Source organism: Sabethes cyaneus, chromosome 3 (assembly GCF_943734655.1).
Source record: "Sabethes cyaneus chromosome 3, idSabCyanKW18_F2, whole genome shotgun sequence".
NCBI lineage: Eukaryota > Metazoa > Arthropoda > Insecta > Diptera > Culicidae > Sabethes > Sabethes cyaneus.
The window spans coordinates 104,689,602-104,710,504 of record NC_071355.1 but is presented as its reverse complement, the minus strand read 5'-3'; the positions used below and the strand labels follow the sequence as shown (position 1 = coordinate 104,710,504).

Sequence of the window (20,903 nt, the reverse complement as noted above, 5' to 3'; positions counted from 1 at the left end):
CGCGTGCCTCCCACGGACAGTAACTGTTGACGGCGACGAACTATAAGTGATAGACGAGTTCGTGTATTTGTGATCGCTAGTGATCGCGGACAACAAAATAAGTAAGGAGTGACCCAATATCGAATTGGGTATGAAATGGGGAAGGCAAATGAGGAAGCGTCCAACATAGCTCCAGCCATCCCAAGCCCCTACCTAGCGCCTCCACGCGGCCTCACCCGGGAATGTTCTATCGAGTAGCCAAGCTGGGAGGTGCGATGAGGGGTGGTTCCCGGCTGCCTGATCTCAAAACTGCGGGGTTGAATGACGGCTGAGCCACACTACCTTGTTAGTAGGTAAGCTTACATTAATTATTTTAATGATTTGTTTCGTTTTAGCTCATGTAGCAAGCACCTCTTACTGTATAATGAAAACTCGGACCGAAGAAAGTTTAAATAATGCTCATGGATACCAGAAGAAAAAATTAAATTAATAATGGAAGCACTCATGTAAACTCAAATGATGCAACTCTATTCCATTCGACTGCTGGTGAGATTATTCTGTTTTTGTCTATATATCTTCATATAATGTATATTCATATAACACATATTTTATTACATTGCCATATACCATCATTATCGTAAAGGAGAAGGAGCATCATGGTAACGAATGAATTGAAGACTGGATGAGGGATGTGGTAACCAGCCCAAGTCATATAAGGTCGAAGATTTTGATGCGCCCTTCTAGCAGACAAATCATCACGCAAGATAAGTTTGCACGGCGAAGTTATGTATCTAGAAACCGTAAGTCTATGCTGGAAGGAGTGTCTTATACTCTTGTGGAATCATATAAGCGACATTGCTTATAGATCCACCCAACCCCTTTTGGTCCTTCACGAACAGCATTTCATGTCAGTTGCTAGGTAGATAAAGCTCTAGCTACGCCAATGATGGGACTGCCAGTCATTTGACTGTTTTGCAGTCATTTGCTGCTCCAAACGGTAAAGGCAACTTGATCGAAACGAAAATGTTAAAAAAGATATTCAAATGCGTTCGTTCTACCGTTCACTACGGACGCATAACTGATCAAGCTGCTAGTGGCGTTATGCATAGCGTTCGTATTCCACCACTAAACAGACGGTATGAATTTGAATGCCCTGTGGTGTGAATGCTGTAGAAAAAAAGGATCGGTTGAAGCCCTGATCCGAAGACACTTATTATTTAACTTTCATGCACCTCAGATTTTTCTTCACAGGATGTTAGTATTGGTCATCAACATGAATTTAAAGAAGGTTTTAAAGTATTCTATCTTGGGTTTTTTTTACAAAATTCAATTTTTAGGTTTATTTAAGGGTTATCCTCTCTCAAGTGATCATATCCGTTGATAATCGACTACCTCCGATTTGAACCAAATTTGGTATAATAATTATACCAACAACAAATGAACAATTATTGCTCATTCTGACCCCCCATTCAATTTCCCAAAGTTTTATACTGATTGATCAAACCTCCTTGCAGTGAAAAAGGAGTTTTTTCGGAAATCTAAGAAAAATGAAGAAGCGTCACTGCAAGGGGGATTGATCAATCCGTCCAAAACTTTAGGAAATTGAATGTCGGGTTGGAATGAACAGTTGTACCAAATTTGGTTGAAATCGGAGGTGGTCGATTATCAACGCATATGATCACTTGAGAGAATGACCCCTAAATAAACTTAAAACTTGAATTTTGTAAAAAAAACCCAAGATAGAATATTTTAAGACCTTCTTTGAATTCATTATTTTGACCAACACAGTGGGATTTCGAATTTGGCAACAAAAGTATCCGTTTTTGGCAACACAAAATATTTTACTTCCGAAAATATGCTTAAATATCAGTCAGTTTCCGCATACAAACTTTGAATGACGAAAAAATAATGCCCTAAATGTGTTCATGAAAAAGAGTTGGCGGTTTCGAACAATAATATTTTTATTGCCGTAGGACTACGTCTTACTGCAGGTCGCCAAAAACTTAAGGCCCAGACACAATGCATACGGATTTTACTACGTTGCGGCAATTTGACAGTTTTTCTATGGATTTTCTGTCCAATTTCCGCAACGTAGTAAAATCCGTATGCATTGTGTCTGGGCCTTTACTTGCACCGCACGGATAGCTCTTGGCAGATTTTGTAAACATAAAATGGTTACAATCGTTAATTAAGAACATTTAGTCAATTTCTACCGCTACGCACTTACATTCAATTTTTTCATATTAAAAAAGGGTCCCGATTTTGACACAGTTTCGATTTTGGCAACATAGGCGACACGCATTTGTTGCTAAATTCGGAATCCAACTGTACTAACATCCTGTGAAGAGAAATCTGAGGTGCATAAAGGTTGAATAATAAGTGCCTTCGGACATAGCGTGCACCATTCAGACATTTCATTGTAAGGAAAATAAATTCGAATGGAAAGAATAACACGAGAGTTGTTTTCAAGAATTGAAGAATTTAATTGCAGACTTAAAGACTCATTCTTTGATAATTCATTACGCACAAGAGTTAGCTGATGCATTTCCAGTGACGTTATGAGCAGTATTAGTTCAATTTCTGAAAGAAACCAATGATGATGATCGTATCTATATATTTTTTTGACGTAGGACTACGTCTTTGTTTACTATACTGGGACTGGGTACCACTTTGGGAAAACGAGAATAGAAGTGTAACGTTTGAATGAAAGATTTCAAATTGTAATAACTTCTGAACTACTGTATAAAACTGAACAATTTATATGTCGTTGGATAGATAAAATGACCAGCAATTTTATGGGGAGGGGGGGGGGGGGTAAGAGAGTAATTTTAAGAGAGGGGGTTCTTATACAAATGAAACACAAATTTCCTCATAACTTGACAACTAATCAAGCAAATAGAACGAAATTTGGCATGTGGAGAAGGCAAGATTTTTTTCTATGGTGTACTGATACCCCTTCCCCTTCTAAGAGGGACGGGGCTTCCATACAAATGAAATATAAATTTACTCATAACTCTAGAACTTATCAAGCAAATGAAACTAAATTTAGCATGTGGAGGTTTCAGAAGGCAAGAATTTTTTCTATGGTGGATTACGACCCCTTCCCTCTATAAGAGGGGGGGGGGGCATACACATAATATACAAATTTCCTCATAACTCTAGAACTAATCAAGCAAATAGAACCAAATTTGGCATGTGGAGGTTTCAGGAGGCAAGAATTTTTTCTATGATGAATTATGACCCTCCCCTGTTTAGGAGGGGGGGGGGGGCTTCCATACAAATGAAATACAAATTTCCTTATAACTCGAGAACTAATCAAGCAAATGGAACCAAATTTGGCATGTTGGGGTTTCTGGAGGCATGAATTTATTTTATGATGGTTTGAGACCCCTCACCCCTGTGCTAGGAGGATAAGGACTCTCATACAAATAAAACAGAAATTTTTGCGTATGTGCCATATTTTCTGCTATGTAACAAGCGGTAACAAGTAACCAATGGCCCTTTTAAAGGCCACAAGGGAGTTAAAGTAAGATTATTGGAACATGTTAAGCTACGCATAATCATATTTAATACAATAATCTGTGGGCTGATCATTCATTACTGTTTCAATCTTTATGATGCACACCAGTGATTTTTTCTATGTTTCAATGGTTGCAGGCGTTGTACTTATGAACCCCGTCCACGTATTTTCAAAGCCACCATTGCATTCAATGAAGAATTGAATCTGTATATTTCACTTTCTCTCTTAACAGCACTCAGATTCTTATAAACATACATATGCCTGAAATGCAGTTTACATTAGTCTTTGATCTAATGATCTGATATAGTCCTACGTCACCCTTTCGTACAACACTTAGGGCTGTATACCTTGTAGTTTTTCGAGTGGTTTTAACCCGAAGGGTCATTCACCACTGATCGTATAATATGTTATGCTAGTAAAAGCCTGAAAAACGATACTGCCAAGCAGAAAAGGAGGCGTTAACCTTAGTTTGGTCAGTTGAAAAATGTTCGGTGCATCTTATTGGTAGTTGGTAGAACATTTGAGCTGGAAACGGATTATAAACCACTTGAAATTGTTTTTGCAACGACGTCAACTCCATGTGCTCCAATAAAAAGCTGGATTTTGAGAATACAGTCTTTCAAATTCACTGTGAAATATAGGAAAGATACACAAAATGCAGCTGGTGTGATGATTTTGAAAAAAATCATTTTCTTGTGCTGGCAATTCAAGAATCTGTAGCTATTGATGTTGAAAAAATTGAAAAGGCTGCACTGAATGATTCAGAGTCCAACATGCGGAAACTTGGACAATACTATAGTGAAACCTTCTGAGCCATTTAAAAATAAAGTTGGTTTTGTTGGTGATACTATGATATGGATATGGCTCCTGTTTCCGGAATTACCTGAGCAACATCGAACGTAGACTGAAAAGGAATCACAAATCCTTTTGGAAGCACGTCAACGAACAGCGGAAGGACAACGGGCTTCCTTCGGTAATGTTCCTGGGTAGTGAAACTGCCAGTAACACAGAACAGATTTCCCAACTATTCGCGCGGAAATTCTCCAGCGTATTTACTGACGAAAGATTGACAAGAGAAGAAATTTCCGCAGCCATCCAGTGCGTCCCCGTACTTAGCAATTGCTTAACTCACCTTTCCATCGACGACACGATGGTCATATCAGCCGCCGCGAAGCTAAAATCCTCTCGTTCTTCTGGACCGGATGGTATTCCGTCTGTTCTGCTGAAACAGTGTATCAACGCCTTGGCTGCTCCGATAAGCCACCTGTTCAGTTTATCAATCAGTACAGGTGTCTTCCCAACAATATGGAAATCGGCATACATGTTTCCTGTTCATAAAAAGGGGAATAGGAGAAATGTGAATAACTATCGCGGCATCTCTGCACTAAACTCAATATCAAAACTGTTCGAGCTTGTTGTGTATGCACCTGTATTTGCATTCTTTAGGCAATATGTCGTAGACGATCAACACGGCTTTATGCCCCAGCGGTCCACGACAACCAATCTTCTAACTCTTACGTCCGACGTGATAAAAAGTTTCGACGACCGGTCGCAGACGGACGTTATTTACACGGACCTTTCCGCTGCTTTCGACAAATTGAACCATCGAATCGCCATCGCCAAACTAGACAAACTCGGAATCGGAGGCTCGTTGCTACGATGGTTTAATTCCTACCTGTCCGATCGCCACCTAGAAGTCAGTATCGACGGGTTCACCTCCAGACCTTTCACTGCTAGTTCTGGAATTCCACAAGGTAGCCATCTCGGACCTTTGGTTTTCCTCATCTACTTCAACGATGTCAACTTCCTGCTTAAATGCCCGCGACTCTCTTTTGCCGACGATCTGAAGCTGTATGCTAAAGTCGATAGTCCGTCCGACGCCGCGTTCCTGCAAGAGCAGCTACTGATTTTTGCAAAATGGTGCACAGACAACCGCATGCTGCTAAATTCCGACAAATGTGAAATAATTACATTCTCAAGGAAATTGAACCCTCTCGTTTTCGACTACATTCTATCAGACGTGCCTCTACGCCGCGAAAATTGTGTTAAGGATATAGGAATACTGCTTGACTCTAAGCTCGACTTCAAACAGCACATCGCATATATTGTCGATAAGGCCTGCAGGAATCTGGGATTTATCATGCGGATCGCCAAGAACTTCAACGACATCTACTGCCTCAAAGCTCTCTACTGTGCTCTTGTCCGGTCCAACCTTGAGTACTGTGCTCCTGTGTGGAGTCCGTACTACCAAAATGGAGTTGACCGAATCGAGTCAGTGCAGCGCCGATTCATACGTTTTGCACTTCGAAGATTGCCCTGGAACGACCCCTTTCAGCTGCCCTGCTATGAACAACGCTGCAGACTCATCGATCTTGACCCGTTGAACACTCGTCGCGACGTGATCAGAGCAATGGCAGTCGCCGACATGCTGACCTCGAGAGTGGATTGCCCATGTCTACTCGCGAACCTCAACATATACGCCCAAAGTCGTGTTCTACGCAACGGTCCATTTCTGCGTGTACCGCATCGGCGAACCAACTATAGCACATTTAGCACAATCATCGGTCTGCAACGCCATTTCAATCGATTCACACATTGCTTCGATTTAAACGTCAGCCGCGAGGCTCCTGGCACTAGCACGTAGATTCTAGTTTAAGTGTATCAGTAGGGCCAGTAGGCCTGTTGATATTTTTTATACAAATAAACAAAAACAAGCTGGTAGTTTCCAAGTCATTGCGCCTTAGAATGATACAACTCGCACACGAGGGACATCCAGGAGAATCTGCTATAAAGAAAAGGTTATGAGACAGCCCAAGTAACAATTTGTTTTTTATTACACTCTTATGATGGCATTTAAGTTCAAAATTGGTCATGAAAACCGGCATAAGAGTACAATAAAACTCATATTGTTGCTTGGGAGAGCATGGTGGCCTTTAATGGACCGCCAAATTCGAGAATACGTAAATCACTGCAGAGGTTGACAACTGGTTGGGCTTCCCAGCAAACCGGTTTTTATGAGTCGACGAGAACTACCCCCAAAACCATGGATTGACGTTGCAATAGCTTTTGTGGGACCGCTTCCATCGTGTGAATATTTATTGGTAATCATTGATTGTTTTAGCAGATACAAGGAGGTAGAAGTTATGACTAGAATCACTTCTCGTGAAACAGTAAACAGATTAAACAAAATATTTACCAGACTTGGACTTCCAAGAACAATTACATTAGATAACCCCAAGCAGTTTATAGAAAAAGAATTTGAAGAATCATGGAATTAAGCTTACTCACTTCGCCCCTTATTGGCTACAAGAAAACGGACTGGTAGAACGAAAAAATCGATCATTACTGAAAAGATCTAAACTTCCATGTATCGAGGGCATCGAAACTGCTCCACCTGTGCCAGATTATCGGGATAAGGATCAGATACAAAAATCAAAAGGAAAAGTAAATGAGGATAGGAAACGACACGCTATTGAATTTGATATTCAAACAGGAGGTGCTGTATTAACCGATTAAGCCCCACACTTTTCCCAGCAGGAATAGAAAGTTGAAACTTTCTCTTTTAGGTCAACTAAGAAAAAACCGCTGACATGTATTATTAATTTCGACCCTGTGTCCCACAACGCTACGTTGCGAAAACGCAACGCAGGGCGTTAAGGGTATACCGTTTTTGCATACCTTCATTATTATGCATATAATTACTTCATATTTTTATACCGTTAAATCAAACTTGGGATTTTTTTGGGATTTAGAGTATTAATAAAGATTAACTGAATGACTAAGCGTATTACATGTTATGTTTTATGATAGATATCGAAACATTTGGGTTGAAGACCATCTTTGCACTAGACGCATAGTATGCAGTTTGAATGCTAAATACATGTCATCGCAGATGATTAAATGCCTACCAACACGTTCCGGAAAGGTTGTAACATTAAATTTAGTCCATGAAACTGTCATTGCTGTCACTCAATTCCTTCAGATATTCCAGAGGTAAAGGTACTTTAGCAATTTTATTACGCTCTTATCACAACAGCTGCTCCATCTGCCATCAGTGTTTGAAGCTGCGAATTCCCGTTGCAAATTTTGAATATCGTTTCTTCCCAGCGTTGCGTTTTCGCAACGCAAAGCTTAAAACCTATCTTAAAATTACAAAAATAATCAAAATTATGAAACAAGGTTTTTTGGCAAGCAACCGATTCTTATAAGAATACTAACACTGATTAATAGGTCAGGCGTTAATAGAGGTAAAATCGAGTTTTATGAGCATTTTTCCTTAACTGTCCGTAAAATAGCAAAACCTGTTTTATGTCACAGTTGTAATTATGTTACATGTAACAACTGAACCTTGAGCAAAAACAGGTCGATTAGATTTTTTTCCAATCTTTCTTTGTTTCTCAGGGTCCAAGTTGCTATCTTACACGGGGCCTTCTCTAGAATCGTATGAAGTGCGTTGCGTTTTCGCAACGCTGGGAGGAAATGGGTTAATGCAACGGGTAACAAAATCTAATAAACTACAAACAACGTTAGATAAAATAAGTATACAGTAATTGAAAGAACCGGACCAAGAGCGATAATCAGGAATGCTGACTTAGGAAAGAAAATAGAGCGAAATGTTCCTCATTTAAACAAGATTCCAATACCTCCAGTTGTTCTGTTAACGGTAGTGATTGAATCATGCAAGATGTAGACGACTTACGATGATACGTAAGTTACTAAACAAACAAACAAACAATTGCAGTAATGATGTTAGTATTGAAAAGGAAGATTTTTGTGGATTTGATAATGAAGAGTGTGAGGAACTTGTAAATGCAATATGAATAGATAATATAAAAAAAGAAAAAGGAGATGTGCTATCCTATATAAGAAAGAAATATTGTAGCAGGCTTGGGATATAAAAGGAAATAACATGATTGTGTTTTGTAGTGAACAGAAGTGTATGTCATTTACTGCATATTAAAGTATTACAGTTACTTTGTATTTTTGCTTGTAATATTGTTCTTCTCCCATTGAAAGAGAATTTTTATTGTTTTATTCTGCCCGTGTAGACTTGCTCCGACATGAATAGAAATAAATATTTTAAATAATTGGTTTTGCTCCACTATTTTAACTCATTAGGCCGTATAAATAAAACAGTTTGCTTTGCTTTTCCCATTTAAATCGTATCTCTCTTCTATTCATACGGCCTATTATGACCTGGTGTACCTCTACTTTGAAATTACCTACATATTAAATTTCATACCCGGATACATTGATGTTTAGGATCTTTTGTTTTTTAGCGTACTCATCATCCATGCATCCAAATTTCATTTAAAACGATTAAATTTACCGTAACAAAAATATCGTTATTGCAAAACCCTTTTTTATAATTATTTTGTACTAGATATTTGTTAGATTCCATGAAGTTGCCAATAATGCATTTGTTTAAATCGTAAAATTCACAGTTACCTTTAGAGCATAGGACTTCATATTCTGCTTGATTCAAAACAGTAAGCCAACCCTAAAATTGGCAGCGCGCGGAAACGAGAAACTATTTTCTACACATATGTGTGAATTAAAATGTAAGAACGGAGTTAACAGTAGCTTTCGAATTTTATTTTGTCAATTAGATATTGAATTTGAAAGTCTAAATAAAACTCAACGCAGGAAACATAAGAAACAGTAGTGTAAAAGTAAAACATGTATATATTTATAAATTTGAATGACGCCAGAGCTGCCAGATAAAAATTAAGCAACTGCTCGAATGGACACAGCGGTAGCACCAAGGGTAGCACGCTTGGTAGCACATAACACCTACTCGAACGCTAAAAATGTAAATATGGATGGAACCAAGGGGCTGATGTGAAGTCATCTATCTAGATAGAATTAACAAAAGGGCGAATGTCGCAAATGTAAACAAAACGAGTGAGAGTTACTAGTTGCTTGACCAGCATAGGAAAATCAACCCTCACTCGGTTTGTTTACGCTTGCGACATTCGCCCTTTTGTTAATTCTATCTTCATATATTCATCGCCGGTAACATAAAAAAGGCAGCAAACGCGGAACGAGTTCGCAAGGAGTTCACCAAGGGGTTTCCAACCAGGGGGCTGACATGATGCCATATTTTCGTAGCCCACATTAAAAAGGCGGCAAACGCGAAACATCAAAATATTGTTGTTTTTGTTTTTCATAACTTGTTTTGTTTACAATCGTGAACGTCGCGAAGAAGCGGAAAATGAAATGTTTTGTGCAATCCTGTAATAGTGATTTTCACGACAAAGAAACATCCGGATGGGTCTCGAAACATCGGTTCCCGAAAGATGTTTAGCAACGGCGTCAATGGCTACAAGCTATAGCAAACGCTGAAAAATGCTGGATTGATATTAATAGCGTCAATTTTGACACCGCAAGAGTGTGTACTACCGAAACACAAAAAGATTTCTTTGCTACGAAGCGGTTCCCACGATTTTTGAAAATGACAACGAAAGTGAAAGGTATTTCTATAAACTGATCACTGTGCAAAAATAGCTAATTTTAAGTTTTTGATTCTAATTCTGAAGTGAGTTTCTTCCCGTATCCGACACTTCCAATCCGCTTGATGACGGATTTCCGCACCTAAAGCTGGAACAAACGCACCAAGACCTCTCCGACATATCAGGTTATATCTATCCAGCTTTTTACGCGCTATAATGGTGGCCGCTATAAATTGTGGTCGTAATATGCGAGCAATCTTTTTGACAACTCTGCATACATCAAATCTGGCACTCTTCTCTTGCAACACTACCGTGCTCTTTCTTTCGTTTACGTCAAAGAAGGAAAGCAAAACTGTGCGAAATGTAAACAAGACTATTGCCTTCCTTCTTTTGCGTAAACGAAAGAAAGAGCAACACTGCCGTACAGGAGAAGAGTGCCCAGTTTTGATGTATGCAGAGTTGTCAAAAAGATTGTTCACATATTACGAACACAATTTATAGCGTCCGCCATTATAGCGCGTAAAAAGCTGGATAAGCTATATTCACCTTTACCAATTCTAAACTTCATATATTACGTTAGACACATTCCAAGTTTTTACCCTGACAAAAGCATACAACGAACAGGTTTTAGACTCCGAAGCTTTAGCGTTTCAGAACCATGATTTTGGTCCAGATGTACCAGAATTCCCCGAACAGAAGTACGACTCGCAGGCAGAACCATCCGCACAAAGCAGTTACGTACAAGGAGCAGATTTGTCTAGACCATCCGAGAGCGGACTTGGATCCTTGCCGAAGCCTGCCCATAAAAGGTATTTTCAGAATGAATATTCTGTTTAAATTATTATTTACGCATTTTTCATATAAAAATTCTTAGGCGAATTCGATATGCTGGTGATATCATTGGACTAAATCTATCAGTCGAAGAAAAGGGCGTTGTGTTGACAAAGGTGCAAGCACAACTAGAACGTTTCTGGAGAACCAGGCATTACGAGTGAAACGCTGGCAGTGCTTAAAATAAAAGCAAACAAAAGTGCGGCCAACAGTGAGCCTCTCCTCGGCAATCTCATTATGGACGAGATGGCGATTCGACAACACGTGGAATGGAATTATAATTCAAAGCGATTGGAGGGTGTAGTTAACCACGAAAAAACTCCCCCAAACATTCCGTTCCAAAAAAGCGCGCCATTGTTTTTATGGTACCGCCATCCGGGGTGAGATTGTGCCACGGGGGCGAGATTGTGCCAAAAACCAAAAATGTTTATTTGTGAAAATTTATTATATCTATAGAAACAGGTGACCTAAATTCAAAATGATGATGAACATAACATATTTATTCATAACTTAGAATGGCACACAGACAATATTAGCAAATTATATAGCCTAAACAGGGTTTCAAAGTTCGCGATCAAAATTACTCGGAAATAACGCTTGTAAAAAATGTCCCGCATAAACCAACCCAAACAAGAAATCGCATCAACTTGCTATTTTGAAGGTATATAAACTAATCATTCACAATGTATTGAAAGTTTGTTATGTGTTGGATAAGTTTTGATTACGAAAATAATATTTTTTGAAACTGTACTTTTCGAGCTTCACGGGGGTGAGATTGTGCCAAGCCATTATGATTGATCCAATTTGTGGATTTCACATACACAACAAAAATACGTCAGTATACACCAGCATACTCACATTCTTTACTATTGAGCAAAATATTTTGACAGATTAGATTGCATCATCCATGTTGGAGCAAACACCCAGATAACACAAAATCGTAATAGAAAGTTCACACTAAATCGTTTTCATGTCAATTTCACATTGGAATTGTAAAATGATTAGAGTATGTCAAATCGAAGTGAACAATAAGTTGTTTTGCTGTCGTGCGTGTCTTCAGATACAATTTATGACTGTGAATTATAAAGCAGTATCCAGCTTTTTACGCGCTATAATGGTGGCCGCCATAAATTGTGTTCGTAATATGCGAACAATCTTTTTGACAACTCTGCATACATCAAATCTGGCACTCTTCTCTTGCAACACTACCGTGCAAAGGGATGCAAAGGATTGAATCAGTTCAACGCCGCTTCTTACGCTTTGCTCTCCGTCGTCTACCATGGCGAAATCCGTTCCAGTTGCCGAGTAATGAAAGTCGTTGCCGTTTTATACATTTGGAGACACTACAGACACGAAGGAACATCGCAAGAGCTCTGTTTGCTGTCGACACGTTGCAGGGAAGAATTGATTGTCCTGCTATTCTTGGGGCGATTGATCTAAACGTGCGTCCCAGGGCACTGCGGAACAACTCAATGCTGAGGGTACCTTTTCAACGCACCAACTACGGACGAAACAGCTCATTGACTGGTATACAGCGAGTTTTCAATCGGGTTGCATTCGCTTTTGATTTTAATTTGTCACGTGAAACGGTCCGTCGTAACTTCTCTATGTTTTTTTCAACAAATGACGACTAAGAAAATTGTTAGTGTTTGTAATTGTAATTTCTTGACAGTGTGTGTTAGATTAAGCTACTTATCCATCATTGGGACTATAGTCTGTTGATGTCGACTTAATAAATAAATAAATGGTGCTCTTTCTTTCGTTTACGTCAAAGAAGGAAAGCAAAACTTTGCGAAATGTAAACAAAACTATTGCCTTCCTTCTTTTGCGTAAACGAAAGAAAGAGCAACACTGCCGTACAGGAGAAGAGTGCCCAGTTTTGATGTATGCAGAGTTGTCAAAAAGATTGTTCACATATTACGAACACAATTTATAGCGTCCGCCATTATAGCGCGTAAAAAGCTGGATAGACGATTGGAATATTTGATTATATCTAAATCATATATTCAGGAGTATTTAGTTGCGTGTTATAAAAACTACGTAAAATAGAATTACAAATAATTGTCAAAATTTTCGCACGTATATCGCCTCCTCTTTGGTACATATATGTTCTTATCCAGCTTTTTACGCGCTATAATGTCGGACGCTATAAAATGTGTTCGTAATATGCAAACAATCTTTTTGACAACTCTGCATACATCAAATCTGTCACTCTTCTTTTGCAACACTACCGTACTCTTTCTTTCGTTTACGCTAAAGAAGGAGAGCAAAAATGTGCGAAATGTAAAAAAAACTATTGCTCTCCTCCTTTTGCGTAAACGAAAGAAAGAGCAACACTGCCGTACAGGAGAAGAGTGCCCAGTTTTGATGTATGCAGAGTTGTCAAAAAGATTGTTCGCATATTACGAACACAATTTATAGCGTCCGCCATTATAGCGCGTGAAAAGCTGGATATGGCGTGAAATATAACTTTTTCGTTCAGATATGATTTCGTATATCTCAGTTGCAATCGAGATATATAAACCAAATGGTTTACTGGGCAGCATCATAGGTCTGCTAAATAATTTAAACTAATTTTTACTTTTTCTCTGAAAATTTCAGATACTTTGAATAGACACTCGAATGTAAGATGAGTATATTATACCGTGTATAAACTGCCAGTTTTAAGGAGGGGGAGAAAGGTGGGATAGGCCACATGTTCTGCGGTCACGGGTTCTCGAACGAAATAATAGTTACTTTTGTTAAATGATCAAATATGTATGCCACCTTAGGATACACCCCTCCATATATCTCTATCTTGTTAACCCTAGAAACGCTACTGGCTATATGCCGGATGGCGGTATCTGGCATCAAGGAAAGCTGGAAAATACCAGTAGCGTATTTCTTCATAGCAGGACTGAAAGCCGAAGAACAAAAAAATATAATCGAAACGATTCTTAGCTGCCTGTACGAAGCTGGAGTCACAATCATTTCGTTGACTTTTGATGGTACTGCCACAAATGTGTCAACTGCAAATGCTTTAGGATGCAACTTAAAGCCTAGTCCCTCAAATCCACTGAAAACGTACTTCAAGCATCCGTGCGGTGACTATGACGTATTTGTCATCATGGATCCGGTGCACATGCAAAAGTCGATTCGTAACACATTGCACTCAGCACGGACCTTACTGTCGCCGAACGGCGTGGTGCGTTGGCGCCTAATTGAGATGCTTAACGACTTTCAAAACCGTACACGAAACCGCCTTGCTCCAAAGTTAAGTGACAAGCATGTGAATTTTGAAAATTCTAAAATGAAAGTTTCATTAGCAGTGCAGGTCATTAGCCAGAGTGTATCGTCAGCTTTAGCTGTACTGAGAGAATCAAACAGTGCCTTCAGCGATAGTGAAGCAACTGAGGAGTTCCTCAGTCTGTTCAACGCGTGTTTGATATTTGTAACAGCATGGACTCGAATGCGAAAGGCTTCAAGTGACCGTTATCAGAAGAAAATTTTGACCTCTACCATAATGCATTTCAATACATTGAGGAATATATAGCGAAGATCAAACTGAGCGATGGAACACCGATATTAGAATCCCGAAATAAAACGGGATTTCTGGGCTATATCGTGAACCTTTACAGTTTCCGAAGCATATATCGGATTTATGTCGAAGGGACTGGTTTGATGCCCCAGCTTTTTACGTATCGCTTTAGTCAGGATCATCTTGAAACCTTTTTTGGGTCGATTAGAGCAAAAGGAGGTTGTAACAATAATCCTAGCTCAACGCAGTTCAAAGCAAGCTACAACCCAGATAGCACAAAATCGTAATAGAAAGTTCACATTAAATCGTTTTCATGCCAATTTCAGATTGGAATTGTATAATGATTAGAGTATGTCAAACCGAAGTGAACAATAAGTTGTTTTGCAGTCGTGCGTGTCTTCATATACAATTCATGACTGTGAATTATAAAGGAGTATAGACGATTGCAGCATTTGATTATATCTTAATCATATATTCAGGAGTATTTAGTTGCGTGTTATAAAAACTACGCAAAATAGAATTACAAATAGTTGTCAAAATTCTCGCACGTATATCGCCTCCAGTTTGGTACATATATGTTCTTATATGGCGTGAAATAAAACTTTTTCGTTCAGATATGATTTCGTATATCTCAGTTGCAATTGAGATATACAAAACAAATGGTTTACTGGGAAGAGGTTGATTACAACCCAGTAAACCATTTGTTTTGTATATCTCAATTGCAACTGAGATATACAAAATCATATTGCGATTATTATCTAAAATTTTTCTTTCGTCGGTTTAGTTGTGCGCCTAACAGTTGCGCGCAGCTCTGTTCTGGTTGCTCGCAGTCAAAGTATCTCTTTTACACTCTTACGAAATCTCGTAAGAAACTGTCAACGCAAGAGTGATGAGAAAAACAACAATATTTCTCTCTCGCTCATCAGCTGAATGCTAGGGTAGCTTGCTTCGTGTTTGCCCGTTCAAACATGGACAAATTTTTCACAAACGCAATCAGCATTTAAATTTTATTATTTTCGGTTAATGTAAGACATTGTAACTGTGTTGTTTGTAAGTCTGTACGTAATAGGACAAAACAAATATTATCTAAGCAAAGAATAAGAGCATAAACATAAAAAACTTACACGTGCTTACACTGTCAATAATATATGATTTACCTTTGCGCACAACTATATTAAACTAGAAAACGAAATATTTTCTCGGGAAGCACAATATCTGAACGAAAAAGTTATATTTCACGCCATATAAGAACATATATGTACCAAACTGGAGGCGATATACGTGCGAGAATTTTGACAACTATTTGTAATTCTATTTTGCGTAGTTTTTATAACACGCAACTAAATACTCCTGAATATATGATTAAGATATAATCAAATGCTGCAATCGTCTATACTCCTTTATAATTCACAATCATGAATTGTATATGAAGACACGCACGACTGCAAAACAACTTATTGTTCACTTCGGTTTGACATACTCTAATCATTATACAATTCCAATCTGAAATTGGCATGAAAACGATTTAATGTGAACTTTCTATTACGATTTTGTGCTATCTGGTTAAGAGCACAATAATAAAATAATAAAGTGATATTTTGTTTTACATATTTTGATGAGTATCAAAGAAGTGGCGACGCTTTGGAGGCTAGGCCAAAACTATCAACTGATCCTTCCTCTCCCTCATTTTAATTCCACTTTTGGTCGTTATAATCTTTCACTTCATACTGCCTGACTACGTACTGGAACCAGCCTTTGCAGCTTTGAAGCCTCTAAAAAGCTTTTTATAGAGCTCTGTCGATGTTTCGTCAGATTACTCCACACTCGACTGTATTATTCGTCAGGAAACTTTGGGTTCGTGCTGGATGGAGCATCTTTCTATTTTTCAAGATATTGCGATTATTATCTAAAATTTTTCTTTCGTCGGTTTAGTTGTGCGCCTAACAGTTGCGCGCAGCTCTGTTCTGGTTGCTCGCAGTGAAAGTATCTCTTTTACACTCTTACGAAATCTCGTAAGAAACTGTCAACGCAAGAGTGATGAGAAAAACAACAATATTTCTCTCTCGCTCATCAGCTGAATGCTAGGGTAGCTTGCTTCGTGTTTGCCCGTTCAAACATGGACAAATTTTTCACAAACGCAATCAGCATTTAAATTTTATTATTTTCGGTTAATGTAAGACATTGTAACTGTGTTGTTTGTAAGTCTGTACGTAATAGGACAAAACAAATATTATCTAAGCAAAGAATAAGAGCATAATCATAAAAAACTTACACGTGCTTACACTGTCAATAATATATGATTTACCTTTGCGCACAACTATATTAAACTGGAAAACGAAATATTTTCTCGGGAAGCACAATACGCCCCAAGGAACAAAACGGCAGCACCTAAACAAGCAGGTGTGGAATAAGAGTTGTTTGATAGCATTCGGTGCTGAATAAGCGAATTTGCTGAATTGTCTGTTGTTTAGACGTCATAACCTATATTTTTTCTAGCTTCTAATCAACATCTATACGTTGTTATATAAATGCGGAATAAGAGTCGAATAAACGTTATGCAAACGTATCGGCAGTACGGCTAACAGCAGGTGTGGAATAATGGTCGCTTAAAAGCTACCATGAAAATGCATGTCGTATAGACGTTGTGCAAACGTGCCAGTCAAGGGCAATTGTGGAGTAAAAGTGGAATAAGAGTGGAATGAGCATTGCGCAAACGTAACAGCAGCATTACGGAGATCAAATGTGGAATAATAGTGGAATAAGTGTGGAATGAGCGTTGCGCAAATGTATCAGCAGCATTGCTGAGAGCAAGTGCAGAATAAAAGTGGAATAACAGTGGAATAAATGTTGTACAAACGAATTTGCAGCATTGCTGAAAGCAAGTGTGGAATAACAGTGGAATAAATGTTGCGCAGCATTACTGCGAGAAGTTGTGGAATAAGTGTGGAATGAGCGTTGCGCAAACTTATCAGCAGCATTGCTGAGAGCGAGTGTGGAATAAGAGTGGAATGAAAGTTGCCCAAATGCATCAGCTGCATTGCTAAGAGGAATTGTGGAATATGTGTCGAATAATCGTCGTACAAACGTATCAGTAGCACCACCAAGAGCAGGTGTGGAATAAAAGGTGCTTGATGGCAGCCAATAACACCAATAACTTGAATGACACTTTATACTTTACACTTTATAATTTATGCTTTAAATTTATGTTAGGTACACTTTATTTTATTTTTTTATTTTTTGGTACATTAAGAATAGAAAACATTTGCATAACCACTTTTAGCCGCCGCAAATCTTTGCTGGTCGTGGAAATCCTTTTAAGTGTTGTCTGTACGGTGTGTATCTTTTCCCTCGGCGTGTCGTTGTCCCTCGTCGTACCGAAATTTAACTTTAACAAACTTATATCCAAAGGCAGCCGGCTGCTTGACGCTTTACGAGTTACTCACAATGGATTTGCTCAGCGAGATGAATTCCGTCGGGCTAAAGCCGCCAGAATTGTTATGATCGGGTGGCATAGTGGCGATACCACCACTGCTCCCGCTGCCGGTGCGCGAAAACACCACTGCTTCTCGTGCCATCCGCTGCTCTTTTTTGTTTTCTGGAAGCTCAGGACTATCTGCGTAAACTAATGACGGGGTGACAAAAGTACTCCTTCTCTGCGGTACTAACACGAATCACTCCTGCTGCTAACTAATCACTGCTGCTGCTAGTCACATCACTGCTAACTAAATGAACAATCGCTAACCGAACATTCTGGATTTCTAGTTTCCAGTTAATTTTATTCACTAGCACCGCTTACCGTCGTCAATATTCAAAAGAAAAAAGTCCTCTGCGTTGCGACTGTGTTATGTTTCTGGTGGTACAAGCGAAATGCTTTATTATTTTAGTACAAATAGTTTATTAAATGTTTAACATGTGCGGAATAAATACTTCTAAAGTAATCTTGTACAGCAGATGCCAAACATGATTTAAGAAACTACTCTTCAGCGCTTAAATGTATTTTAGCCCATTTTTGTTCCACACTTGACAAACTTAAGCTGGTAAATCTACATCGGCTGAAAACTCGGCGCCTGTCATATGTCAGATTATCTCAGATGTGTTCGTTGACGGCTTCCGACCGATAGGATGTAAGTTCGAACCCGGGTGAATAAAAAAAGTATTTGGCAGGCTTGATCAATTTAGAGTCAACCAATGATTTTCTACTAAAGTCTCTTATTAAATTATAATATATGCATACAAAAATGGCCATGAAAGTAGCGAAACCCACAAAATAAAAAAAAAATACTTCCTGCATATTTTTTTCTTTTTGCTTGTCTAAAAGTTGAACTGCTGTGGAATAAACGTAGCTTCAGTGTCATCAGCAGAAGTTTAATAAACATATCTATACGTACTGAATAAACATTTTACTATACGTTGCTTAACAGTCATACAAACGCATCTTCCACGCCCATATTCAGCACTGTGCTGCTTAAATTCTCCAAAACCAACTGTATAAGCATTGAACAGAGGTGTTTAGACATACTTGAAAAGCAGCTATACAGCATGTGCTGAATAAAAGCTGTCGGGTAAACGTTTAATAAGCAAAAATTGTTCCTTGGGGCTGCTCATTGATATACTTGAGTCGCTGACCACTAACAGCACAATATATGACCCAAATGGTAGTTTTCTTAATCGGTATGGCAATAGATCGTAACATGTAACCGGAATCATCGCTATCACTGGAAAGCCGTTCGTTCAGGCAAACTGGTACGAAAATCACAGACAAACAGACATAACTCTTGGAAGAAAAATCAACAAAAATTATCGTACCTCACATTTAGCCTGAACACTAGCACCATCTATGATCGACATTCCCAAATATCAAATAGAAATATGGGTGTCCCTCGAAGTAGCAAGTATTTTTTATGGGGAATTCCCCTTCTTTCGTCAAAAAGCGCCACTTTGACCAAAACGGAGACATTCCCAACTAAGCCCAAATTTGAAATGACGGTTTTATCGGTACGATGAAAGGAAAACGTACATATACAATATACAATATACATATACAATTTATGGGGAATTCCCCTTCTTTCGTCAAAAAGCGCCACTTTGACCAAAACGGAGACATTCCCAACTAAACCCAAATTTGAAATGACGGTTTTATCGGTACGATGAAAGGAAAACGAGTGTTATGTCTGTTTGTCTGTGCGAAAATCATTCATCAATTTCGAAAATGGTTCAAATATTTTTGTTTTATTTTTGGCAGATTGAGCAAACAATACATAAGTTATACCGTAGCAACTACTGACTCCGCAAAGCTTTGATAAAAAACACCCCATCGGCAGGCAACCTTGTTTTCGCGGCCAACATCTCGTGCGTGCGAAAATGAGATAGCATGTCAGCACGGCGTTTCACTCAACTGCCAGCAGTCTGGTTTGGGCCCGCTGTCAAATTTTGAGCTCAGGACATGTTGTCGCTGACGTTCACTGCAGCTCGTTATAGAGATGTCGATGGGTTGATAAAAAAGAACCGCATTTACAACAAAGCTTTCCAAGTTCAATTTTGTCATGCGAGCGCCGCGTGACGGGAGCATTACCATATACTATTAAGCTTTTACACATGGCGCCAGATTAAGATGAATGTCTGTTCTCTGTGCTCACAGTAATACCGTTTTTGTTTTTGCTTAGGTCCAATCTAGGTTCGCTCTAGATCCAATCGAACGGCTGTCAAAACGTTTGTTTTTTCACTCAGGTTGAACTGAACTTCCCAGGTAACCAATAAGCATTTCCAATGCAATTTAAAAGCAAGCCGATAAGCATTTAAGTTGCCTTAAATGCTACTTAAATGCTATTTTGGCAAAATATGCGGCCACTTTACTGCTAGCCCTCTTATAGTGCTGACTATGCTTATTTGCAACTATAGTTACCAACAAGAAGAATTTAAATAGAATTGTGGATGCCAATTTACAACAGTTATGCAGTCAAAAAGCTGATAAACAACAACCTGCAGTATAAAACGCCAGGGATGCTAATAAACGACTGATTTACTGCTTATTTTAATGCTTATTGGTTACCTGGGTTAGTTTCGCTCTGGGTTGCACTTTTTAGACGACGGGTTCGCACTGAGATTTTTCACAGTTTGAACCTCGCAATAAGGAATACACTGACAACCCGAAAACGTTTGTTTATGCTCGTGAATATGTTTGTTTATTCAGTGGTCGGTTGGAATAAACCCCAGGTTAAAAAACAAAAACGCTATAAGAGACACGGAAACTAAAGCCAACGATTTGGCATCAGTGTACAAAAACTGCCAGAACTTTCTGCGGAGCAAAATGCTGTAGCAGTGTGACTTGATTGTTTTCAACATGATCCGCTTCTGTTTTGTTTACATTCAATTTTGCACAATAGAGCGATATATCTTTCAACTTAATCAATGTAAAATGCATTGCAAAGCTTTATACACACTGTGTCTGTGTGTTTATACAATATTCAAGGTGCGTGACAATAGCTTAAGTAGATTTCATAACTATTGTCATAAATATTGTCAATTGCAAGGAAAATTGTACCATCCAAAGTGCGATATCGCTCATAAAAGTGCTATTTTGCATTAAATCGTTTCGCTCTCTTCG

At 38.7% G+C, this 20,903-nt stretch overlaps 1 protein-coding gene across 2 annotated transcripts in view; it reads right to left on the bottom strand.

Annotated features, from left to right (window-relative positions):
* LOC128743218 (cadherin-99C-like) overlaps window positions 1-9,092 on the bottom strand; it is a 65,759-nt gene extending 56,667 nt beyond the window's left edge. For both annotated transcript variants that reach the window (XM_053839751.1, XM_053839752.1), the window contains exon 1: window positions 8,948-9,092. In XM_053839751.1, the coding sequence (XP_053695726.1) occupies window positions 8,948-8,968 (21 nt within the window). In that variant the 5' untranslated portion in view covers window positions 8,969-9,092. The remainder of the gene's footprint in view (window positions 1-8,947) is intronic.
* Window positions 9,093-20,903: the final 11,811 nt, after the last annotated feature.